The sequence below is a fragment of the Oryzias latipes genome, chromosome 10 (assembly GCF_053564925.1).
Source record: "Oryzias latipes strain Hd-rR chromosome 10, Olatipes_Hd-rR_3.1".
In the NCBI taxonomy this organism is placed as follows: domain Eukaryota; kingdom Metazoa; phylum Chordata; class Actinopteri; order Beloniformes; family Adrianichthyidae; genus Oryzias; species Oryzias latipes.
Window position 1 is genome coordinate 14,071,268 of NC_136246.1, and position 26,879 is coordinate 14,098,146.

At 40.8% G+C, this 26,879-nt stretch overlaps 2 protein-coding genes and 1 long non-coding RNA gene across 3 annotated transcripts in view; 1 reads left to right on the plus strand and 2 right to left on the minus strand.

Moving 5' to 3' along the window:
- The window catches only part of LOC105354858 (uncharacterized), a 118,341-nt gene that overhangs the window by 58,175 nt on the left and 33,287 nt on the right, over positions 1-26,879 (minus strand). The gene's annotated exons all lie outside the window — the stretch shown is intronic.
- Positions 1,095-8,849, minus strand: zic6 (zic family member 6). The gene is made up of 2 exons (XM_004073109.5): positions 4,025-8,849; positions 1,095-2,484 (listed from the first exon to the last, which is right to left on the minus strand). The coding sequence occupies exons 1-2, from the start codon at positions 4,977-4,979 to the stop codon at positions 1,874-1,876; spliced, it is 1,566 nt and encodes a 521-aa protein (XP_004073157.1). The 5' UTR covers positions 4,980-8,849; the 3' UTR covers positions 1,095-1,873.
- Positions 10,093-16,394, plus strand: zic3 (zic family member 3 heterotaxy 1 (odd-paired homolog, Drosophila)). The gene is made up of 3 exons (XM_004073110.5): positions 10,093-12,723; positions 13,329-13,492; positions 13,916-16,394. The coding sequence occupies exons 1-3, from the start codon at positions 11,733-11,735 to the stop codon at positions 14,096-14,098; spliced, it is 1,338 nt and encodes a 445-aa protein (XP_004073158.1). The 5' UTR covers positions 10,093-11,732; the 3' UTR covers positions 14,099-16,394.

Genomic DNA, 26,879 nt, shown 5'->3' on the forward strand with positions numbered 1-26,879 from the left:
ATTCACTCTCTCCTTAAAAGATAATATTTTAAAGAAATGCAAACATGACAACCTGATTCTATTATGTGGAACGCCAACCTGAGCTGTCCACTAGATGTTTAAATATGAGGCAAAAACACAAGTTTTCCACAGTAAGAATGAGAATCACTTTATTATTTAAAGCTTGTATCTTCATCTGACCTTGCTGAGGATCCAAGTTGCTGCAATGCATTTCCGCACAGGACAAGGACACAGCATGTTCATCATCTTCAGTCGCACACTATTATTGTACCTCCATGTAGACTCTGTGCTCTTTTTTCACACTACCATTTTGGAACAAAGGTTCTGTTTCTGACACAGGAAACGGAGAATGCAAACTAAGATCCTGCTGCAAAGCAGTTTGCTGAACATGATCCCCTGCACCAAGATTAGAGTGCCGCTGAATTTGAGCTCTGCAAAGAAAAAGACAGGCGTCGAAAACAGACCTCCTCATCTTTTTCCTGTGGAATAATGAGGTGTTTGTTGACACAAGTGTTCCAGAAGGTACATAAACCAACCAAGTGCGAACAAATGTGTCTGAGAAACCGTAAGCAAACATTTTACTATTATTAGTGCTTTATATTCACAAATACGAAAAAGTAAAATTGGGTTCAAAACTTTTTCCAACTTTTCAACTTTAGCATGAAGGTTGGCTTTATGGGAGGAAATGACCAAGAAAAAAATATATCATTTTTAATTAAAGGTAAAAATATTTGTTGCTTAATAGTGCAAGCTGGAAATGCTTTTTTGGCTATATGACGTCTTAATATTTTTGTTTTTACAGTTTAGTGACCACCAAAAACTAAAAGCGCTTTTTTTACTCACCGTAAAATTGTACAATGTCAAGTTCTTTTTTTTGTTTTTATTCTATTTTAAGTCAGTTTCACCACTGCCCTCCCATATTCTTTTTTCCTTGCATTTGTAGGCCTACAATATGATGAGGGTAGGAGAGCAGGCTGTAGTCTGGCCTTGTACCTGCACAAAAGAGGGAAAAAATAGAATAAAAGGAGCGGACAAAAAATAAAGATTCCATCTCATTTGGAAATGAGTACATAAGGGATCAAACACAAGCCTAATCAAAGAGAATATAGACACTTTAATGCAATATAGGGCACATAATTAATTATCAAGAACGTTTATGTACAGGGAAGCTGACGTTTCACCATTAACAGGAGCACAGTACTCACACTGACTTTACTTTGTAATGAAATGGTAATTAAAAATAATACAGAGTAAATGCCTATTACAGTTTTGTGAATAAGCAGTAAAAATGTGGATTGAATCAAGAAAAGATCATATATATGTATTTGTGTCTCACGCCTGTCCTGATTTAATTACAGTCAAAATATGCTCCAGGCCCACAATGCAGGATTGTTAGATCTCACAAATTTGAATGGCAAAAAGATCCTCCAGATAATTCCTCCTCTTAGGACATAGGACAGTTATGAATAATATTTCTATTCATCCTGACATATATTACATCTATTTTACATTCCACAAACACCCTTACAGAGAGGGCTACATTCAGCAAGGTTTTTTTCTCATATTTACTTCAAGGAACAAATTATAATAACTTCAAATGAACATGAACTTCTTTTCTGAATAACTTGAACAAATATGCAACACGGTGAACAACTGGACTCATGCTCCTTGTTGTTGCTCCCATGAAGGCAGCCGAACAGGCCTCACCACAACGTGAACAACAGCTGGACATATTTTGAGGTGTAACTCTCAACAGGGTGACTGAGGACATATCACAAATATTTGAAACACCATTCACAAGAAGTACAGAGTAATAGAGACACGGCTTCAGGCTACAGCGGGAAAACAGAGGCCCACTAATGTGTTCAAGATCTCACAGAGACGGGATGTTGTTACACTGCTTTGGAGAGAAGGAGTCCACGCCGGTGTGACATGTATACCATCCGTTGACAATACTTTTCTGAAAGGGGGAGGCGGAGGTGAAAGTCCTTGAGCTCTGGGCAAAAGCCTGCCCTGCCTGGCTGCAGGGGTACTGAGAGGACTGAGACCTGTAGCTGCCTCTCTGCAGCAACAAAGGGTCTAGGAGTGGCTGTGACCTGTGCGGGGAGTAGTCCAAACTGCTGTCAAACGTGTGATGGAAACGTGACCTCGGGGTCAAGTCGTCTGGACTCTCAGGGGACAGCCGGACATCTTGGGTTGGATGCAGGGTGCTGACCTGGACCCTATCCCGTGCTGACCTGCCCTCAGCACTGCGATCCTCGTCTTCGGGACGCGCATGACCGCTTTTGGCAACGTGGGCCTTGTTGCAGTGGAGCTTCATGTGTTTGCGCAGGGAGCTGGGATGGGTGTAGCACTTGTCGCAGCCCCTGACCTTGCACATGTATGGTTTGTCACTGGAGTGCACATGGGAGTGCTTCTTTCTGTCGCTGCTGTTTGCAAACCTCCTGTTGCAGCCCTCGAACTCACATTTGAAAGGTTTTTCACCTAAACATGCACAGAGAGAAACAAGGACGGGTTACAAAAGTGCTTGCAGCCTCCCCTTTAGATGCTGCATTTTTGGTCACCCTAAACCTGTACACCCATGACAGAAAATTTAGACTCAATATATTTCACAATGTTTAAAAGTTTAGAGAAAACTGAAGGATTCAAACCATGTGGTAAAGCTCAAAGATCTTAATCGCAACAAGTGAGCCCTCCAGGCTGCAACTACAGCACCTATCTGCTTAAAAAATATGTGTCATACAACAAGAATGACCAGCAAAACGGATGCATAAATCTGCCTGCAGCTGCACCCCTCCACACCCACTAAGAAAAATTATAATTTCCACTTTTCATTTATCATTTCTGCATGCTACGGTTAATTTTCCATCTAATTCCTTTAAAAAATACCCTCTACTGCGCATGTGCAGCTGTGTGGAAGATTAGCAAATGTCATTAACGGTCTCTGTTGGGTCTATTTCCTCTGTTGTTTCAATTAATGCAACAGTGGACAGCTTTAAACAACAGAGGGTGCCCAAGGAATATTTCTTTTGTGTTGTCTTTTTTTTTCTTCTTTCTAAAAGCAATCCCCTTCTAATTTCAACGCGGATATTTCGCTGTATCAAGGTTACATCCTTCTCCCGACATGTGTGAAAATAAGAATATAATACGACTGCGTGGTAATTCCTTTTGCAGCCTGTGTTGGTGTTTAGTGTGAAGGGAGGGGGTAAAAAAATGAAGCAGAAAAGTGATATGCGTTTCGTGACATAATTTCACAGTGCCTCCCGCTGCATGCGTGCCTATCAAAGTGGCGCACGTGGAAAAAGGGGGAAATAAGTTACATAAATATCATTTTATAGAAAAATAATAATGACAACTCATTAAGTACATTTATTTATATATATATATATATATATATATATATATATATATATATATATATATATATATATATATATATATATATATATATAAAAACTCATCCCTTTGCTCAGTCGCGTATCCCCGCTGCGTCACAGCTACATCACAGTGTGATGTGCTCCACTGGAGGTGCTCCTCTTGCGCGCAGCAGAGGAGATGAGTCCCTGGGAGGCAGACGCAGCGCAGCGGCTACGTCACAGCTCCCCGGTGTCCCGGCATTTATTTAATAATTTCAATGAAGGAAGGGAGGGAGGCACCCAAAGCGAGAGGCCTGCTGACTGTACGCGTTTGGAGCTGTCTCAGGACATCTCACCGGCGGTCCCTGCGCAGAGCACGCAGGGTTGTTGTTTTTTTTTTTCGTGCGCGTCCATTCAGTCACGGAGACTCACGTTTATGTTTTTTTATCAGCGGCTTCAGTTTTGTTCGACAAAATACAATCAAAGTAAACACGTCTTGATATAATAATAATAATAATAATAATAATAATAATAATAATAATAATAATAATAATAATAATAATAATAATAATAATAATAATAATAATAATTTATTTAAAAAAATGGGGGGGGGGGGAATTTCCCTTAATGTGAAAATTATTTTTCCTTTATATATTTTAGGATCTCACCTGTGTGGGTCCTCTTGTGGATCTTCAGGTTCTCTGATCTCGCGAAAACTTTCTCACAGCCGTGGAAAGGGCATGGAAAGGGCTTCTCCCCTGTGTGGACTCTGACGTGGTTCACCAGCTTGTATTTGGCTTTGAAAGGCTTCCTGTCTCTCGGACAATTCTCCCAGTGACACACGTATTCTGCGTGCTCTGGTCCTCCGACGTGCTCCACTGTCACATGGGTGACAAGTTCATACATGGTCCCGAAGGCTCTGGAGCAGGGCAGCTTCCCAGCCCCCTCTTGGCCGTCACTCCACTTGCACACAAGCTCGTGCTTGACTGTTTGCTTGGAGCAGCGGAGGAACGCGTCGCCTCCTCCCCGCTGAATTGCCATGTTCAGAGGTTTGTAAAGACCCAGGAACTGAGTGACGATTTGCTGGCTGTTTCCCTTGGGGTTGACAGTTTGGCTGTAGGGGTGACTCCGGGTGAGGAGGTCGCCAGGGATGCCCAGCATCATCTGGCTGCCAAGGTCTCGAGGTGCGTCGGCGGAGGCATGGGCCTGCTCCTGATAGCTGGTGAAAAACGCATGGCTTCTGTTGTCTCTGCAGCCAGCAAAGTCACGATACCTTCCAATCCCGCCATGTTGGTTAGCTCTTGATGCCAGTTGATCAGTGACGGGTGGCATGCCGGCTCCAGAAAGATTGGCTCCAATGATAATGCCCCTGGGGCTGTGCTCTAACCGGTGACTGGGGTATCCAGAGTCTGAAAAACTGACCGAGTGGTCAACAAATGCAGTGGACCTCGTCTCGGGGTAGTCTCTCAAATTGTGCGAGGGGCAGAGTTTTAAGGAACTGCCAGTGGGGTGTCCCATGTGCTCTCCTGCCAAAGGTGGCAGCACCACGCTGGGTTCAGTATTGCTCTCCCCGGGGTTGACGCAAGAGAGAGGGCAGCCACTAAACCTCGAAAGGCTTGTCATGTTGTTTTGTGAGTTTGGCTATGAGTTTGCAGGATCAACCACCACAGCACTCAGGGAAAGTCTGCTCCCATTTTTTCTCCTTGCTGTGCATCATCTGCATGTGAAATTCTGAGCCGTGAACTTCGCAGAAGCAGCAAGAAGACTCAGTACCGTTAAAGGTGCTGGGAGTCCCATCCCGTTCACTTTGCCCTCTTGATTTGTGGCAATAACCGTGGTGGTAAAAATGCTTCGAAGCAGGCCATAGTGAAATATAAAAGCACAGCAGGCAAACCTGCTTTTAAAAAGGGAGCTTTGGGATTGGCTGGAACGCCGAGTGATTGACAGGCGCTGGGTTTGTTTTAAAAAGGACACGCAGGCGTTCGCTGCACGACTCCGTTTTCAAATATCGCAGAGAAAATGCTTTGAAATGTGCCGCGGTGCTTCTCCCTTCTACTCTTTAACTTCAGCCTGCTCCCATAGTACCCCTTCCCCAAATCTATGCAAAGGTAAAATGCGCAGCTTCATGTTGCACTGATCCTCTAACGGGAGTCCAATGATCAGATCAGGCACAAGAGACGAAAAAGGGTGAAATAAAACACAGTGAAGGTCTTTTTATTTTACTACAAACTAGGCCCACTCCTGCCCCACAAGCTTTACAGAGGCTGGTCTTTGTGTGTCCACGCCAATTATTGCGAGGACGTGCGCAATGAATGAGCGGAATGTAACTTTTTAAAACGCGTCAAGTCACAGGGAATGAAAGCAAACATCGACCAAAAAATAACATCTTCAAATTTGTTCATTTATTTCCAAGACTATAAACTTTAAAGAAAGACTTTTTTTTGGCATATAATAAACTTTCACAGTCATTAGAATTACATAAATGCGATTTTTTTATAGAACATTTTGTTTGGATGTACTTTGGGAAAAGATTTACACATTAAATCATAATAAAAAACTTTTTTTTTTTTGTCCGCAACTATTTGTTTTTCTTTACTATGTTGCTTTAAACGCTGATTTTGTAAAGCCGGAATGCATTTTAAAAGACGATAATCTGTCGGAAAATAGGTGACACAAAAACAGAACAAAAAAAGAATTGCGTAAAAGTGTAAGCAGCTGTGAGCCCTGCTGTTTTTGCAAACTGCTAAACTTTCTCCACTTTGGGGTGTTTTGAGGACACAGAACTCTCCACTGAGTTTTTTTATTTCTCCACTTTACCTTAAACTCTTTACATCTATTTAAATGTGCTGATCTCCAGACTAAGATTTAAGGGCCAAATCTCTTTATTTCCACAGATTATTGCTCGCACGATTGTAAAACAAATATATACATTAAAATAACAACGAAAAACTAAAGAGCAGCAAATACATCTATATTTTCAGTGAGTGTGGTGACGTCATCTGCCGGGATTTCTATAGGCAGTCAAAGTGGAGGGCCCACTTGACATAAAGTGCAGCAAAACCAGCAGACAGGACCAGAGCTGGAATAATTCTGTCGTGATTGTAATGGACACTCATGTTTGTCAACCTTTCACCCCATGCATTTCCCAAAATAATGGAAGGTTGAAGGTCAATAAACTGAAAATTCTCCTTCTGTCATTTTGATTCCACGAAGGAATGGCAGATTTAAGGAGTCCTTCTCTGCAGCAGCACACTGCAAAGGGCAAAGGCACCCTCATAGTCATCATTCTTGTTTATGAACAGCTTCCATCAAATTTCAGGATTCATTTAGCAGGACTAGAGCCACAATAGGGGAAATTAACCCAGCCCTATTGTTAACAAAAGATGTTGATTCTCTCGTAAAATTCCTCTAACCTTTACATTTTAGAATTAAGAAAATTACAAACATGTTAAAAAAATATTTCATTTACAGGGCTTATTTACATTTTTGGCCTCATGAGTTTTTAGTTTTTAATAATTAGGTTTCAATTATTATATATTAATCAAAAAAATTATTCTTATCTTTTTTGTGTCTTTTGTTTCAGTTTTCCAAAAATTTGTTCAAAAGTAGATTTTTTCTTGAAGCAGTAAACAATAAAAAGCATAATTAAAATGTTGCTCTCTTTTAAACCTCAGTTGACATCAAATGTGAGCAACATTGTTTTTAAAAAGTGACTTTTTCAATTTTTTCGCATTTTGTATAAACAAAACGCATAAACGCGTAGAATTTAGCGTACAATAATTTAATTTTCTATAAATTCTTTTTGCGAGTCTTAAAGAAGTTTGCCAATCTAAAAATTTGAAATAAATAATCATCGCTGGCAAAAAAAAAAAAAAAAAAAAATTAAAATAAACGAAGCGTTTTTGTGTGCACATACGACCAAACATGTAGGCAATGTCCACCCCAAAACAGAAAAGTGTGATGTGAAAGACGGCACAAATCAATTAAAACAAACAAAAAATATCAAGAAAAAACTCTATTAGTAGAACAAGAAATTATTAAAAATATATCATTAAAGATAAATTAGGACTTTTTTTGTTCTTATTTCAACAGGGGTCAAAAATGTAAAACATAAAAACACGCGTAAATTCACATAAATGCATATTACTTTAAAACTGCATCAATGGGGCAAAACTGCTTGATAAATGAATATAAATGAACAGCAGACACAACAAGATTAAAAGGAGCAGCAGATAACCCAAGAATCAAAATTCAATTATCTATGTGACATCTATCTTTGTTTTACTGCAACAACTGGGTAGGTGTTTGAACGCGTCCATGCTAGCAAGGAGTGACATGAAATGCTGGAATTGATGAGGTATGGCAGTGCACAGTCTTTCCATCACTTTATGAAATTTAGATGAATTAACAGGTTTGGGATGAGTCTATTTGGGGACAGATGCTCCAGTAAATCACAGCAAGCAGTCAATTAGCTCTCTCCATCAGCCATATGAAGGCAAATTCCAGCCGCAATCACATGCATCACTCTAGGCCCAAATTACTGCATGACTGCTAAATACCAATATTTGCAATAACAACGGATTTTAACTGATGTATACGCAAATCAGGTCCAGTTTGAACCGTTAACAAGCAATATTTTCAACATTTTTCCAGGTAATCAAACAGCGATGATAACATTTTTTAAAAAGTAAAGCAGTAAAACGCATTCGCAACAACATTTTCCAAATAAGAAGCATTTTCCTGCCATTAAACCACCACAGTGACACAAGGCTATAGTCTTTATCCGCTGGTACACCTGCACAGAAAATGAATTTTAGCATGTGAGGACTTTAGCAAAACCTTGAAAATAAAACCTGCAGCAGTACTGGTACCTGCATATCGATATATGTATTTTATTTAAAGCCTTCTGAAATTATTTAGGAGTAAATAGATCAACTGTGTGATCCAAAATAATTAAAATTCTGAGAAAAAAAAAATAAATATGTTTAGTTCTGATTAAAAAAATGAATTCAATGGACAATGTTTTGAACGTGAGCCAGAACCCAGAGCTTTTGCCCTGCTGTGACCTAAACTTCAAAGAAAAGCAGAGGTTTCTTTGCTTCTGAACTGTAATCTTGATTTTCTCACAAAACAAAGAGCTTGTCACATAACACAAGTTTGATAAGATATACCAGTAGCAATCCTACGTCTTAAGTTGTGTCCATTTAAGCATAATTCTCCATACAAAAATCAGTTCCTGATTCCTGAAAAACAGTTCCTAACTCTCCACTTTTGTCCAGTCATTATTGAGTTAATTTCAAGTCCACAAACTTGTCTATAGCACTATGGCCTGAGCCAAACAAGCACATGGGGGCTGCGGGCCAGACCACATGGACTAAAAAATAGCTCAACTTTCCTGCCAGAAAATTACAAATAATAATCATAAATATTTCCGGAATATGGTACTTTTTATATCAGAAAAAAACGTTCATGCATCAATGTCTTTGATCAAATCTTCATGTTGCTGCCTCTAGTTAAGAGAAAAGTGAGCTGTTTACCATGTATGTAGGTTGATGGTTTTGTTCGGCTCTTTTCCAACAGCTTGGGCCTACTGTCAGAGAAGTATGCACACCAAAATATTCGGATAAATTAAGGTAACGCGCATGCTCTGTGAAGAGAAGATTATGTTATAACCAATGGGCTTTCCAAAACGCCCAGTGAGGTAATCCCAGCAGAGATGACTAAATAACCAAATTAGACATACCAATCCTGCAGAAAAAAAGGGGGAAATGGTTGAAATTTATCATTGCATTGCAGCTGTGTGTGACCTTTAAATTAAAAAATAATGATTAATAATTTAGACATGAATTATAGAAGTTTAAACTAGTTTAAATAATATCACATTTCAAATGTTAAATAAATAAATCAAAGATTGGACACATTTATTTTTTTAAATGAGTGTTTATGATTCTAATTAAAAAGATGGGCAAAAAATAAATAAATAACTAAAAGAGGAATTATCGGGGTGTGACCAGTCTGTTTGCGATCTGTAGTGTAGTTTCATTTCCTCTTTTGTCTTTGACCTTTTTACTAATTGAAACAAAAGGAAAAAAAAAGTTCAATTCACTTTGTTCCAGGAAAAAAATGAAAATGAAACAAGTTTTTTTGTTTGTTTTTTGAGATCTTATAAAAGAAGGACGGTGCTTGTTTAGATGAAACCAAGAAATCAACAAAAATAAACGTGTTTGGAGTCCTTTTCAACATTTGCGGAGTTCATTCATCATTCAATAAATGCCAGCATTCCATCAGCAGGAGTTTTAAATTTAACTCTGGAGCAACAGTTGCTTTACATTTGGTCTTGTTGATGACAGCTCCCCCCCTTTTCCCAGCAAGAGCTCCGTGCCTACGCTGCGGCTCTGCGCTCGCAAACATTTGTGACTCACCTAAACCATGTCATTTAATCATTTCATAGTGATAATATGGCTGTAAATACACGGAGCGTTTATTTCAGTGGCGTGTGGAGCCTTCGCGTTCCAACAAGCCAGTAAAATATGAAGGGAGTACAGGGAAACTTAACAGGCTGCTTGCCACTCGCGAAAGTTCACAAAGGTCGCAATAAATCTGTGTGTGTGTGTGAGTGTGTGTGTGTGTGTGTGTGTGTGTGTGTGTGTGTGTGTGTGTGTGTGAGGGGGCGTGCGTGTGTGAGCGCATGCACGCGCAAAACGAAGGAGGAGTAAACCGCAAGAGCTTTCGTGGTGAGACTGGAGGCGCTCACGCAGGAGTTTACGCGCGCATAAGCACGCGTGCACGAGACGAGAGCAGTTCACACGGAGAAAAAAAAACTAAGAGAGATGATGAAGTGAACCTTGTCGTGTTGCTTCACGAGGAGTTTGAGTTAAAAAAAGTGCAGCAGGTCCGCTGATGTGGGGGATCAAAACAACAGGTAATGCGCGTTCCTGCAACCATTTGGCTGGAGCAGACCCAAACATGGCGCAGTGCGTGATTCCTCCCTATCTTTGGAGGCCAAACAACCAACTCTAACCAAACTTCTTTTACTTCGCTGAGGCCTGACAATTTTCAAAAAAGCAGAGAGACGACGGAGAAGTGATCAAACTCACCTTTTCAATAGGTAAAAGTTGGTTTCTCGCTGAAATGTTCTGAGAGTCATTGCAGAGAGGCGACAGCAGAGTGAAAGACTGATTTCATTTTTTCCTTTTTTCTTTTGGGGGCCTCTAAAATAAAGAATGCAAGCTCCTTCCTGGGACAGGCTGAGGGGGGACTGATGTGAAAGGCTTGGAGTTAAAAAGCGCCGCTTGAAGCTCTCAGCGCGTCTCTGAACTTGATCAGATTTTATGTGTCCTGCAGCGAGTCAGCGGCAGCCTTGTGAAACTTGCTCAATGGCACGAATTTTTTGGCAGGGTGAAAAAAAAATCTCGGCATAGTACAATTACTGCCATCTTTCTTTCTTTCTTTCTTCTTCCTCCGTCTTACACCCTATAGTGATTTTGCAAAGAAGAAAAAAAGGACTTCCCTTTCAAGCGGCTTCAAGAAAGGCAGAATTTGGAGCTGCGCCAACTTCATCCAAAATTTCTCTTAATAAGAGCCAAATAGTCACATTAGGAAGAGAAAAAACACCGTTTATGAGAATCAAAATTTAAAACAACGTAAAAACGGATAGTTATGAGTCTTTGGCTTACTTTTGCGCTTTAAAAGCAAGTTTTTGTTTTACAAATGTTGAAGTAAATTGTATAGAGACACGTTTTAAGTGGAGGTTTTGTGTTTATAATAACCATGTTTTCATTTATATAGCATTTTCGGAGGTGTGGGGGCGTTCTTGGGTTCTGCACATCGTGTAAGGCTGCAAAAGTCAAGCGCTCTTCTTAACACATGTAGGATCGCTGGAGTTTTCCGTTATACCTGCAAAATAATAGCCGTAAGGACCAATCAGATGAGGCAAACGAGACGACCTGCCATCTTCAATCCAAAACTCTGCCAATCACCACAAATCCAGCCAATTAACACCATTCTCGACAGTCACGTGGCATGTGAGTAGCTGCTCACTGATTGGGTGCCTCAGCACTGCCTCCTGAGTTCATTTATGTTCTGGGAGTGAGTGATTGACTTTATCAGTCCAAGGACATCATCCGCTTGGTAAGGGGGGGAAGTTTGATCCTCTTTCTCACGGATCGCAGTAAACGGGAGTTTTTTTGTCCTCCCAACTCTTAACGTAGGAGTTTTTCCCCTATTTTGGCTTGCTTTGTTTTTTAATGTAGGATATTTCCCCCCAAGCAACGTGGTAAATCTCAGTGCAGTGTGCATAAGGCTGCGCGCTCCGCTAAACTGGATTTTAATTTTGTTTTTCGCTTTCTTCCCGACTCCTAAGTTTGTTTCAAGCTCATGACTATGCTTCTTGATAGCGGTCCGCAGTTTGCATCGTTAGGAGTGGGGGGGTTCGGGACACCACGGCATCATCACGACATCGGGAACCGAGACCCGAGTCTGGGACTGAATCCCTTCTCTGACTCGTCTCACTCCGCCGCTTTTAAAATCAGCCCCGTGGCGCACGACATCGCTTCCAGCCAGACGTCAGCTTTCACTCCGCAAGCCTCTGGATATGCAGCTGCCCTGGGACACTCTCACGGCGGGCAGGTGGGCTCGTACGGCGGGGGAGCGTTCAACTCAACGCGGGACTTTCTCTTCCGGAACCGGAGCGGAGAGTCCAGCGCGCCGAGTGCGCAGCATGGGATCTTTGCAGCGTCGGCGGGGAGCCTGCACGGTCCGCCCGGGATCAGCGATAACCCCGGACATTTGTTGTTTCCAGGACTTCACGAGCAGGGAGTGAGCCACCCTCCATCGAGCGGACATGTAGTGAACAGCCAGATGCATCTTGGCTTAAGGGGGGACATTTTCGGGAGACCTGATCCGTATCGTCCGGTGGCGAGCCCTCGGACGGACCCCTACGGTGCTCAGCTGCATAACTACAACCACCCCATCAATATGAACATGGGAATGAATGTGCCGACACACCACGGTCCCGGGGCCTTCTTCAGATACATGAGGCAACCCATCAAACAAGAATTGTCCTGCAAATGGATAGAAGAGAACCAGATGAACAGACCCAAAAAGACTTGCGACAGGACTTTCAGCACCATGCACGAGATGGTCACGCATGTGTCCATGGAGCACGTCGGTGGCCCGGAGCAGAGCAACCACGTCTGCTTTTGGGAGGACTGCCCCAGAGAGGGCAAATCTTTTAAGGCCAAGTATAAACTCGTCAACCACATCCGCGTGCACACGGGCGAGAAACCTTTCCCGTGCCCGTTCCCAGGATGTGGGAAGATATTCGCCAGGTCGGAAAATCTAAAAATCCACAAAAGGACACACACAGGTAGGAAAACCCAAAACAACGTCATCATTGAGGGATTATTCTAACGGTATTCATTGTTGGAGAATTGTTTTTTACGCATGCTCTTTTGGGGTTGTTTACGAAGCACTAGTTTGTTCAGAGAGCCTCAAATTATTTAGGATGAATTATTATTTCAAACTCATAAGAAACTTTTCTTTTTTGGTCAACTTTGAGGGGTGTTTATCTCCCTTTATTGTCGTCGCTTTGAGCTGAGAGGTTTGGTGAATTTTCTCCAACTTTTTTTGCGCCATTAAGGCACACACCAACTAATCCATTCTCACTCAGCTTTGCACGGCGCCCTGTTGATTCACTGTTTACTATAGAAGGAAGAGCAGAGCAGGCCAGTTGCATGCAGGAGTAGGCCTCTTGAATAAATAAAGCCCGATAGTGCAGCTTGTAGTCGTGGAGCCATCTCTGCCAGACTAATATGGGTTGCTGTATTATTATATAATCGTCTACGGGGCCTCGTTGGAAGTCTTGTTTTGCAAGCGATGCTGCAGTTGAGGTGTGTGTGTGTGGGGGGGGGGGGGGTAGTTTGTTTGTGCTGGGCCATTTGGGTAATTCTCTATATGCATTCAATCCTGCAGGTGAGAAGCCGTTTAAGTGCGAATTTGACGGCTGCGACAGACGCTTCGCCAACAGCAGCGACAGGAAAAAGCACATGCATGTGCACACATCAGACAAGCCATACATCTGCAAAGTGTGCGACAAGTCATACACACACCCCAGCTCTCTCAGGAAACACATGAAGGTAATTAACGTCTTCATTACTTCTTAAACACATTAAGGCGCGCGCACACACACGCACACACATCACTCACAGACACACACACACTTCCTCCTCCTTCTTTTGCCACATACAGGGACCTTCACAACTTCAGGCATTTCTTTTCTTATTGCGCATCCATTCCCTATGAAAAAAAACATTTGAAAGTGTAAACACACAACAGTTCCTATTATAGGAGTTTTATGCCACGTAACATCTGTAATTATCTACATATTTTTCACGATTTGAGACTATCATTTATTTAGGTTTTTTATATTTTATTATCACACAAATCTGTGTCAAATTCACAAAAAAACCAAGAGTTTATTCATTTTTTCATATTATCCCTGTGCTTTATTGGACGTCAATTTGCTTTATAATTATTTTTATTGCTTGGTTTATTTTTAGGTCCACGAGTCTCAAGGCTCAGAGTCTTCTCCAGCAGCAAGCTCTGGATACGAGTCGTCCACGCCGCCAGTGCTGGTCTCAGCCAGCACCGAGGATCCGACAAAAACACCCCCGTCAGCCGTGCAAAACACGTCTGGCCACAGCGAAGGACTGGCACCCAACTTTAATGAATGGTACGTCTGAAGTCAGAAGAACAGAAAAATAAAAGAAAAACTGTCAATGTGGACCACGAGAATGAGGATAAATCCCGGAGACAACCTAAAAACAGGAGCGGAAAAAAGATTTAAAAAAAAAACACGACTCTTTGTCTCTTCACACACACATACACACAGCAGAAACACACATAAGTGGGATTGCGAGTAGAAAAAAACATCAGCAAGACAAGAGATGAGAGCAAATGCCAGCAACAAGCAGGCCACGACCGTTCTCAGGATCACAAAATTTGACTTTTTGGAAGAAAAATTGACCAACCACATGAACAGAAAAAAAAATCTACTGCTTTCTCAGTATAAATACGTGTTTTTTTATCCTTTAGTTTACAGATTTCAGGAAAAGAATCATTTTATTTTGAACATTATGTATTTTCTCAAAACTTTATTTAAAAATAAAAAATGGGAAAAAATGGATGATTATTTCACGCTGTTTTCTATGACGGTGACGCGCTGCTGTCGCCTCTTCAATTGATTGTTGAAACTTCGAACAGTCTTAAGAAACGTGCCAAAGTCTTTGTCATGAACTTGAACAGAGAAGAAAAAAAGCATAAATAAATATTATTCTCGTGAATGTATTTTCTTGTTTGATAGGGTCAAATCTGTTGTCAACGTCCGTTTTCAGGTGGAGACATGTGGTATTAGGTTACGATTGTTATACCGTTGAATATAACGTTGCCTTTTGTTAATACCGTTGTAAATACATATCCATGATGCCATATTTATCAATTTGTAATTTAATTATGGGTTTAAGTTCTGAAACTTAAATGATATTTATGGAAATGTTTTCTAACAAGAACTGTACAGCTTTGGTCATAACCAGCTTAACATTGAACAAATGATAAAGCTCCAACATCGTGATTGTATCCTTCTGTTTTCTTTTTAACCAATAGGCCTACATGTGTCTTATTTGGATTGAAAAATCATCTATATGAATACTATGGATTTGTCTATATATAATGCAGATTCTTTTTCCAGTCACTTTCATTTTCTTTATGAGACCATTGACATGTAATAAATCATCTACTTTGTAGAACAGTTGAGCTGCAGAGGCTATAAAATGGATTCTGTTGATATTTTCCTTTTTGGGACGGGGAAAGGGGAGGGATGGTCAAATTGAAACTTTTTGTGTATTTTATTTTTTATAGAATGAGAAATAGATGTCAATTCTTAGCAGGAGAACAAAAGAAGAAACTCTTCCACCTTACGCACTCTTATACAGGTCTTTAGGTTCAAGATTTCCACACACAAAAAAAAACATTTTTTTTTCTCAGTTGGTCAAATTGGGGGTGAGCACCCAAACAGTGCGCCTGTGTGGCAAATTCTTTCTATAGTTCCAGCAATGTCTTTGTGCAAGTAGCCTATGTTTAAATGTGTGCATCGGCAACAATGGAACTGTCACGACAAAGTATCTTCAAAAACAATAAAAAAAAGTTTCTTTTTTTTCGTCTGTCAGCTTGCATTGTTTTAAATGTAATTCTTCTGTGAAACTAAGCGTGCTATTTGTTGTGGTGTTGCATTTAGAGCAGTTTGATTACACATTTGCTTGTTTTGTGTGAATAACTTGTCGAGATGACTTTTTTCTTTTCTTTTTTTGGTTGTTGTTTTTATTTGTGTCGAAACAAAATTTAGTGAAAGGAATTCTCTATGTGGGTTTGGAGGGAGAACACGTTCCGTGGCAAAGAGTTACAGCATTGCATTGTAACCTATTCTCAAGAATTAAATATTATGCATAAACTAAGTATATTGTACTCATATGAGAACAATTTCAGACCACCAGCACTACTTTTAAAATAAAATGTAAAAAAAAAGGTACCTCTTGACAGTGATATATGAAATAAGTTTATTTAAATAATTTAAGGAATATATGTTTTATATGCTATTTTCTATACCTTAATTTTAAGAAGTACATTTTCTTATTCCTTACTCCTTTCTGCCCCATGTCCAGATGTCAGAGGAAAATATCTGGTGTATAAACACAACTAGAATGTGATGTTGTAACACTTTCTGGGAGAAATGGGTCACACTCCGAGTTATTCCTGAAGAGCAAAAGTGTTTTCCTGATGAACTCTGTCACTGTGCCACATCAAGGCAAAACCATGTTCCAGCAAGACAGGCCTATATCTGCGTTAGCCTATCCAGCTGCCATGCGCTCATTGTATTTACTATAGGCAACTGTATACTGGTTGATTTGATCTTCACCAACTATTTATGAAGAAATGTGAACGGAAATTTTGATTGAAATTAAAAAATGACATTATAAAAAGCCACTTTTCGGACTGGCCCGTTGATTATTGTCACTGTGTGGTTCTCCACCCTGCATGTTTTGCAGACACTGTTTACCATGCTGATTGTTTCAGACTAAGAGGAGTCACTTGAACTTGACACTGATTAGGGCGCCATCTTTGTATCTTGCATGTGTGTGTGTGTGTGTGTGTGCAGTGTGGAAATAATTATAGATCAATTTGGAGAAAAGTCATATGGAATACAGCTTGAAAAAAAATAGATGGACATTTGTCTAAATTGCTGCAAAAGTTGCAACTTTTTTTCAATGAGCAGTTATGAGCAAAATTATACTAGTGCAGACTGGAGGGCGGGCAACTGAGGACACTGTGTGGCCGTGAATGCAGAGTGGGTTGCTTTGTCAAAAGCAGCTCTGCCTCAGCGTCTCCCACTAACCGACTAACAAGGCATTGCTCCGTTTAAACAAGCAGGCGAGTTTCCACACATCAGGGGACTGCCATGCTTAGCATTTAAATAGCAAAAAACGTCTCTCCGGTTAGTATTCTAAATAAAAATAAAATGTTATTTTATTTTGATTTGGTGCAAAATAAACGAAAAACTCCTTTTTGAGTCACTTTTAGAACACCAGAAACACATTTCTGTTTTTGATCCCAGTTGTTATGTTTTTGCAATCCGTTTGATTTCATTTCTTTTTAACCCCCACCCCTCCAACCCTCTCCCCCCGCTTCCCCATTCCGTCCTCCTCCTCCTTCTCCTCTTCCTCCCTCCCTTCCCGGCTCTTCTGGTCGCACATTTTCATGTTTCTCCTTTCAGATAACGTGACGTCAAATAAGCGGGACCCGGTTTGTCCCGCAGCTCACATGGAAGAGGCGCTCCGTCGCACAGAAATATGATGCTGGTTTTGCAGGGTCGGCATGATAAATGGGAACCAATTGCGCAAATGGAGGGTAAAAAAGGATGAATGAATAAAAGTGTTCACATAAGAATGAAGGGGATGCGGTTACGGAGGGGTGGGGTGTGCACGACGGGTTCTCAATGGGCCGTAGTGAGCGGTGGTCACGTGGTTGCAGTTGTGTTAAGACTAGCGGTTATATCACAACAATGTTGGACTCTATGCATTACGCCTGGCATTAGCGCTCATACATGCAGAGTTATCTTGTGGGGTGTTTTTTTGTGTGCGGACCTGCAGCATGCATTTCGGCAGTATTCTCAACGTTTCTTTTTTAGAATCTGCCTGTTCTGTGACTGGGATCGGAGGGGGAGAGGGGAGGCAATAAAAAAAAACAAGACTTAGATGCTCTCCTGCGTGCGCCCTGCGCTCGACTTTACTCCAGGCTGGGTACGTGCTTCCCGGTTCTCCACCTTGCCTCCACTCCCCGCTCGCGCACAGTCTGCTGGCGTGCGAGCGCGCGCTAAGAGGATAAACTGTCACAAGCAGGTCCCTAGCCTTTTTTGTCACGCAACGGAGGTGATGATCTCAACCGGCACAGTTAACGCTCGTTGATGGTTTGGTAACTATTGCCCGCGTCACGGCTTCCACGCGCGTGACCCCAGTTTTAAAAGCCATCCTTTGTACATAAACGATGCCAGAGTGTTTATTTACGTTTCAGGCTTTTGATCCGCCACTTAAAGCGGGATTTGTGAGCTTCGCAGAGACTGAGCTTGTGTTTGTTTTTTTGCGCACAGCCTGGCACACCACGCTTGGTGTCCTGGACTCTATGCTCAGATGTCCTCTCATCTCTGCTCTGGATGACCATAACTGAAGCTAACTTAGTTATCTAAGTTTGTGTGGGCGTGTTTTGCGCGCTTATCTTACCACACACAGCCACATCAAGTTAGGACTGCTCCTTTTTTCCACAAGTCCTCTCTCTTAAACGGATGCACTAACTAAGCCTGGAATATTGTGTCACCAAATGAAGCGTGGCAATTAGATTGAAATTAGATGGATTTCTAACTTCATATGACAAAATATGGCAGTAAAAACAAATAATTGCGTTCATTTGATAATCAAGAGTCTTCCATTTGCGCTAAAGTTGATGTGGTTGCCAATTATCGATGCTTATTTCACCTCCAGCAGGGTGTTGAATATGCATTCACAAAGCACCTTAATCCACGGTGTGTCTATATCTTTGGTTGTTTCGTGGCTTTTGTGATGCAAACTGATTAAACTGAATGGCTTTGTGTTTGCGTTCAATTATTCTTCAATGGACATTTACATAGCCAATCACGATACTATAGCCTGCAGGCATTTCTCTCTTCTTTCCACAAGTGAGAAATCCAACAAATGTTGCCTCTTTGTTTGCTTTCTTTAAATTCTTCTCAAACAATTCGGTCATCGAGCGCATTTTACGCACGTATCGTCGAATAAATGTTTACAAAATTATGTATTGTTTCATTTGTTCCTAAATGATGGATCTTTTATTTTGTTAAAAGGAGGGTTTATTACTGGGATGTCCAAGTGGAGACAGCGGCGGCTCCTAAACATCTGGCAAGGTGTCAGAAACTTGATGAATACCTTATCAGAGTGGGCGAAGGAATAAACGCAAATAGGTCTCGAGAGTAAGTTCTCTGACAAACGCCCATTCAGCAAAGCAGATGTTCCGCAATTGTGCTTTGCGTTAGTCTTTTGACAGATACATTTCCAGCACTTCAGAGGCGCAGCGGATGCGTAAATGAGCAGTTGGCATCCTTTTAATGACCCGTTGCTGCGCTTTGCTTCCTCCCGACGCAGGGAGAAAGTCCCCGTGAGTAGCAGAAAGTGCTTTTATGAACCACTGAGCTGGGCATTAGTGAATAATGTGCAATGCTGACGCTTGAATTGGCGGACAGAGCAAAGCCTTAACCTCAACTACCAGCAATTAGCTCGTTCATTAAAACTACGGCAGCCTTGACGGAACATTTAGCACATTTTACATGGCACACTATCAACATTGTGCAGCCTGGAAGTCAACAAAAAGCTACATTTGTTCCAACTCGCATGAATGGCGTGATTCAGCACCTCCGGCAAACTTTTCACCTGACAGCCCCGAGTCAGCCTCAAAGGACACGCCCACCCACTGGGGAGGGCGGGGCGCCGCGCTCATGCGTTCAATGCTCTTTCAAAATAAAAGGGACAAAGCTCGTTAGGTGCCAAGCTCTGAAGACACTTCAAAAGAAATAAATGTAGTGGCTTATTAAAAGGTCGCTTTTGCTGTTGACTTGCGCATGCGTAATGCTGACTGATGGATGACAGACAGACAGACAGACAGACAGACAGACAGACAGACAGACAGACAGACAGACAGACAGACAGACAGACAGACAGACAGACAGACAGACAGACAGACAGACAGACAGACAGATACCCTTCAAATTTGAGCCCCAGAAAAGTCAATCAAACTTCAAAATAAAGCCAGTTCTGGTTGCGTGATGTGTGTAAAATCTATAATCTCTGATAAGCATGAAGTATACATGACTCCAAGAAAAAAATTACTGCTCCTCATCCTAAAATATAGTTCTCGCACCTGATTCCTGCCCTTCTACAAACAGAAGCAAGAATTGAAATGCATCACTTTTGGGTTTTTTGGGTGTATTTTGCATTTTTCAACGTTGACAAAAATTGACCTACATTGTTGTTATTGTATTGTTGCTTATCTAAGGCCATGTTGAACATATTAAAGATGCCATGTGGATTATGTTTCAATGAGAAGACATTGTTCAAATTTAAGGTTATATGAAATCAAATTCTTAAGACCTCTTTGCTTCATAGAAAAACCCTATTTAAAATTCTCTTGTCCATGAACACAAAAGAGTTGGTTTAAACCACAGTCCAGTTATAAATTGTGATTACCATAAACAGTTTTTTTTAAACTAGCATAAAAGGTTGTCTTGGTTTAAAACTTCTATTTTTACCCAAAAAAAGTATATGCTTTTCTGCAAACACATAAACCATATACAGTATACGCTTCAAGGGGTTTGACATTAAAAGGAGATATTTTCTCTTTGAATTTCTAATATCTTTTATGTGCTAAGACACTTAACGGGTAGATTCTTAAGCATATTTATTAATTTAATATTACCATAAAAAATAGAACAAAAGTACTCTTTATTATTCATATGTTTCAATGCAGAAATAAATGCTGCAAAGATAATAAACAGAGAAGGCAACAGACATAATGACAAACAGAAGGAACACTAGCACAATCTGTAAACGTTGTGGCCCCTGTTGAGCGTTTGTAGGGCCCTGATCAGAGGTTATTTGGATGTAATACGCTGTGCTACAGCTTTTTTCTCTCTTTTTTGGCCTTACAGAAAAAAAGGAGATTTTTGTGTGGGTGGCAGCTGCACTGCTGCAAAACGAGAGTTTTACCCAACAGCTGTGTTATGCAGGTTTTTGACAGCCATAATAAAAAAGTGTGAGACATAGCACCAGTTATTTTCTTCCCACTTTGCCACTAATTTATACTCAACTCCTCCGCCATGCCTTTTGGCTAAAGATTGCAATACTGAGTTGTATATACTTGGTATTAGCAGCATCACATTTCTTTAGACTTTTTTAATTTGTCATTCTTATTTGTGGCTTAGATTTCTTTGTTTTTTTTGACAGCTGTACCTACAAATCCGTTTTTCCTAACCCACATGTCATTATATATCTATCTATACATATACACATATATACACATATATACATATATATATATATATATATATACACACATATATACATATATATATATATATATAGAGAGAGAGAGAGAGAGAGAGAGAGAGAGAGAGAGAGAGAGAGAGAGAGAGAGAGAGAGAGAGAGAGATATCTATATCTATATCTATATCTATGTCTATCTATCTATCTCTCTCTCTCTATATATATATATATATAGTTCTGTGAATTTATATCTGGAGGCAATAGCATTCTTTGGAAACATTGCAGAGAAAAGAGGGATACAACAAGAAGGAACCAGGTAGGAGGGCTTGGTGAAAGAAGGGGCTTGGAGAGCCAGGTGCTGGTGGAAATTGGCAGGCTATTGCCAAAGCGACCTCATGCCAGGATAATGTATGGACCTATAGGTGTCCAACAGGCCAATCACAAGCCTCACGCCGATTTAGCTTTTTAAACGCCTGTGGGACCATTTCTGCAATAATTGCTTCCCCTGCTTTAGTTCTGGTCTGCAGTATCCATCACAAAAGAAGAAAGGCACACGAACGGTCAAGCAGGGCCTTTGGATTCAAAAGTTCTTAGCAAGATTGCAAGTTAGTTAGAGAATGCTATGAAAAACAGAAAAAAGCAACAGTGGCTTACGTGAGTTTGAAATAACAGACGAACAGAGGTTTCGCATGTGAGGCAAGCATGGCGTGTCCTTAATATCTTGCACATTTTCCCACAGGATGCCGTTGGAGGTTGTAAATCATCTCTTGTTTGTTCAAATGTAACACAGTCAAGTATTTTCATTGGCATCTCAGAGACATCCTATCCATCCTTTGCTATGATGACCAATGACATACTTTTTTCCTAGTAGGGGGGTGAGGGGTGGAATGAGTGGAGCCTGGTGAAATTTGAATCCTCTCAACAAAGTTAAAGCCAGGTTACGTAGTGCTTCGACAAAAAAGTTCATATAAAAGTAGGATTTTTCTGAATTTATGTTTTTAAAAATATACAAATATTTAAAAGAAATATTTCAATACAAATAGTGTTATTATAATTATTTTGTTGAAATTGTTCCTGGGGAGAAAATTAGCTTGAGAGGCCTGTTTTTGTTTTTAATTTTTTTTGTTTTTGTTTTTTTTTACTCTTGCGAATGCAATCACTCAACTCTGAATAAGAGGAGAAAAAAGAGAAACAAAGATCTACACGTTCTAAATTATTAACGAGCTGCGTGTTTTTTGGCCTTGAAAGGTTTGGGCACAATGAAGTCAAAAGAACCGACTAGAGTTGAGCAGGGGGGCTGATGAAGGCCCACCGGCGCAGCAGTGAGGACGCGCGTCCTCTGCGCGCGCTCGAGCTCATCGGTTCTCACAGGAAATTAAATCCCGCAATAAATTGACTAAAATAGATAAATGATAAATAATAATAATAATAATAATAATAATAATAATAATAATAATAATTTTTCGATGGTGCAAAAACGTCTCGTTGTTTCTCTTTGCAGGGAATCAAATGACAGCGACGATTGGATCCAAATTTGCGCAAATTATACAAGGTACAATCAAATAAATGCGACCCCCGGCGTAAAATGATGGAAAACCACGCGGGGCTGCAGCTCAAACTTGCATGTATAGTTTCATCCTGTGAAACGTTACCACGCAGGCAGTTTGTTTTTATTCTTGCTGGCCATAAATAATGCATAACCTGTGCTGTCTGTCAGATACATTTCATAAGGAGCCGCCGTTCATGCATTAGGAATGTAGCTGGTGAGAGCTGCAGCTCTCAAAGGTGATACTATCAGACGTGGCATTTGGTGGCCTAAACATGAGCGACGAAGCTCAAGATTCAAATCTCGGCCTTCAGTCTGGAGGATGTTCAAATGCATAATATTAGTCTGAGCTTCCATGATGATGCGAGGTCAGTTTGGAGCTGAATTTTAGAGGCTGCAACCGAAAAGCCACACAAACACAGCTCTATAAAAGCTGTGTGTTTCCTATCTCTTTTTTTCTTTCTTTCTCTTGAAATTGGCAACAGTGTGCCCAGCCAGTACCCAGTTTAATTTACCTCGTCTTCGGAGTGATTTTTTTGTATTACCTAAACAAGGTGAAATCTGGAGCATGCAGGCTCTCTCCTGCTTGTCGGAATCAGTGGAGTGTGAAATTGCAACACCAGAATGCAGGGATAATAGCTCAGAAGGGGGTTAATGTCCCTGCTACATTCACAGAACATTTTTATAATGACTGAAATCATAATAATAAAAAAGATAAAAGTATAGATTTATGCTGTAGTCTACTTTCCTCCACTTTATGTCTAACTGGATTTATACTTTGGTGTTTTTTGTTGTTTTGTTTTGTTTGTTTGTTTGTCTGTTTTAGTTCTTTTTGGATTAAAAGATTTGACCCAAAAATAAATATTTTAACCATTTTCTTTGAGTGTGCTTCACATCAGGAGACATTGCATCTTTTTCAAAGACATTTAGTCAAGACAACACCAAAACATATTAAAAACACATGCAGAGAGGTAAATCATGCATGATTCAGAAATGATTCTTGATCTGCAAGAGATGCCAACAAAAACATCTGATTGTGAGGCATTACTGTACCCAAATTTGGTTTGTAAAATGTCTGATGATTCCACAAATAACCCAACAAATCCCTGTCCGTCACCATTTAACACTCCCACTGGTGTTAATCTTTCCTGTGACAGGGGAGGGGAAGGGGTCACCACTCTGGTGATCTTAGCCAGTGGACAGTGGACTTCCACCAGCTCAGTCTGGTTTCTTCCAACTCAAAGCACACGAAGGCAGTGTTTTTCTTTCCATTGCAGCTTTTAACAGCAGGAAGTGATGGATTTACCGAGAATAATCTAAGGCAACAACCATTTTTCTACGTCAGCTTATGGTTTACAAAACTCAAAAAAGAGCAGCAGCAAAAAAAAAATCAATTTAATGATGTTCAGCTTTTGAAACGGAACAGGAACCAAGTAAGGCTTCTTTCTTGTGATATCAGCTTAAAAATCTAGGCTTCTTCACAGACCCTCAAAATATCTGTGTTCATGTTCTCCCAAGCTTCTGAACTAAACCCAAGCCTCTTCATTAGGAATATATCGTGTTTTTAGATTGTTTTGATGTGGTCAGAGAGCAGACGGACCATTGGCTAAGCATTGGAAAGAGCAGACAGACAGACAGTCCAAGCGGTTTAGCCTTGTTTAAAATTATTAATCCACTTCTAATTCCAGCTGGCCCCCTGACAGCATAGAACCTTATCAAGAAGAAAAAAAAAATCAGCGCCTCCATTGTGAGATCTGGCAGAAGGAGACTGGGCGTATTTTTTCTGCTCCAATCAGTTTTTAGAAAATACCCTCCTACTAGCCCCCCCTCACACGCACAGCAGGGGAATAACAGAATCAGTAATTCCCCATTAATTTCTGAAAAAAAAAAAAAGAAATGTAGACCCAAAGTAATGCCTTAGAATAAATAAAATGAAAGACGTGGCGCACAGAGGTGACGCATGGTAAACCGAAAAGTCCTTAAATAAAGATTCTTCATCTGTTTAAATGAAAATCTGATTCCATTTAATCTGAAGAGTCATAAACTACAGTTTGAAAAGTTGGAGGCAGAGCGCCACTTCATCATTCTTTTATTGGACCTTTATTTTGCAGAATGTCATTTTAATAAATATATTAATATATTTTGAAATGAGCAAAGAAAGTCCTTCTACCGCCCCTAGTTGAATAATGATGAACTACAGGACAGAAAACAGGGACTAGGTTTTATACAGTGGGTTTTCAAGGAAAGTTTGGAACATGCTAATGAGATGGGGTCTTGGAAATGTGTGTATCAAATATGATACCAATGGTTATATATGGTTAATGCTATAAATTTTGAACTTCTTGGTTGTATTTTAAACTCTGTTCTCCTGTAGGAACCACAGGGTTTTGTTGACAACTCAGTTTTAAAGTACTCAAAAAGTTTTACAACCAACCACTAGCAGAATTCAAAGCTGGAATTGTTTTCTAATCTCAAGTAGAAAGGAGAACCTTATTCCACACCACTGTGTAGTGATATTAGTGAAAGTTCAGGCCTGAATCTGTCTCAAACTGCTTTCCGTTTCAGTTGTCCATAGACACAGGGATGAGGCTGCTAACCTCAAACAGAAGCAGTTGGCGAGTGGAGGGGTGTGTTGAGGGAAATGGGGGCGTGGACAGCGATGTAAAATCTCAGAGGGGAGGTGGGGGTTTTGCTCCATCTCACCTTGTGTCAACACCCCGCGCTCACAGACGCACAGTCACCCAGCAAGCCAATAGGTTTTGATCAGGCCCACTCCAAAAGTGGGCTCCTATCATCACACTGTCATAATTACACACACACATTCACTTATACACTGGCGTGCGTGCAGACATTCATGAAGCCATTATAGCTGCTCAGAGTGACAGCCTTTCATATCTGCCTGTCTTCGTGCCAAGTGGTTATCTGCGCACAAAGCCATTAAATGTCACAAACACACACAGTGACACACATGTGTCTGTAAAAATGCTTTTTTGGGGGGAAATGAGCTCCAATTAGATGTAATAACTGGCAGATCACTAAAAAGCATTTCATATTTTTTAATTGATTTTTCTAATTTCTCCACCTCCCTCCTTTCTTTCTTCCCCCATCTCTCAGGGTGACTTTTAAGCACTCCGAGACTGACAGAACAAAAGAGATTGTTGTGAAGTTGCTAATTATTTAATTAATTCTTTATTCATTTTTAAAAGTTCCCTGGGTGGCAATGTGCCCGGGCTGTTACAGTTGACGAAAAATTACACCCTGGAAGACATTGAGTGACACATGAACAGAGGAAGAGGGGCAGGGGGCGGGCCGTGCCATCCAAACATGCCCGTGCCCTTAAAGGCACAGCAACGTCCGCCCCATCCTGCCTGACTCCCTCTCCACCCCTTCCACCCTTCCAGCGACTGCTCTTCATCTGTTTGCCACATTCCACTTCAACCAAAGCTCCGGATGAATCACGTGCGCTCACTGTAACTCTCTTTCAAAGTTCCAATTTTCGCACAAACTGCAAAGAAGATGGCAAATGACGGCCAATTTTCCTCAGCAAGGGGTTGCTTGTCCACTATGATGAATGCAAACCACATACAAAAATCTTTCCCTCACATAACAAGCTTTTGTCAAACGATGTGTCCTCTCCCCCCAAAACCAATAAGTAGGGCATGGAGAGAGTAGGCCACTAAAGACCCGGTCATTATTGATTTGACAAGTGAGTGAATAATTCATCTCCAATGACAGACATCAGCTGGGACAACCCTTTATGACTGCAGCTTCTAAGAGAGAAACAACCACAAACCTGACCTTTTCCCAGTCAAGCCCCCTACCCTTTTGACCTACCTACCTTTCTGTGTCACATAAATATTCCACATTTTTGTATCTTTTTCCTCAGTTCTGCTTAATTTACAGTCAGTTCCAGTTTCCCTGCAGCTCTTGGCCAGGGTATTACAAAGACAGCTTTATACATGAGTGCAATTCACACACTCATTGGCACGCTCCCAAATGCAGCAACTGCCATCTATATAGAAAAAAAAAACGAATTTAGACACTTCCTCAGCAATAGAAGATGTTAGCAAAAAGGCCGTTTTGATTGGCTGAGTCATGTTCAAAGCTGTTGCCTGATAAACACAGATGTGACTCCAGAGTCGTTAATGTAAATCAGACATCGCCACTTGTGCCAATAGAGCTGCGCTGCTGGGCAGATGAATAAGTGCTTGTTAGTCAGTGGTTACGACATGCACAGTGGTGCAAATCTGCTATAAGTCAATCTGGTTAGTGCTAACAAAAACAACAGGGTGATGAAAAACAGCCCTGCGGTGGTAACCTTTTTAGAAAGGTTGCAGGCTG

Excerpts from the sequence above, each read along its gene's own strand:
- zic6 (XM_004073109.5), bottom strand. The coding sequence starts at position 4,979 with ATGACAAGCCTTTCGAGGTTTAGTGGCTGCCCTCTCTCTTGCGTCAAC. Across the intron at positions 2,485-4,024 it reads CCACAAGAGGACCCACACAG|GTGAAAAACCTTTCAAATGT; the intron begins GTGAGATCCTAA and ends GTGCATGTTTAG.
- zic3 (XM_004073110.5), top strand. The coding sequence starts at position 11,733 with ATGACTATGCTTCTTGATAGCGGTCCGCAGTTTGCATCGTTAGGAGTG. Across the intron at positions 12,724-13,328 it reads CCACAAAAGGACACACACAG|GTGAGAAGCCGTTTAAGTGC; the intron begins GTAGGAAAACCC and ends TCAATCCTGCAG. Across the intron at positions 13,493-13,915 it reads CTCTCAGGAAACACATGAAG|GTCCACGAGTCTCAAGGCTC; the intron begins GTAATTAACGTC and ends GTTTATTTTTAG.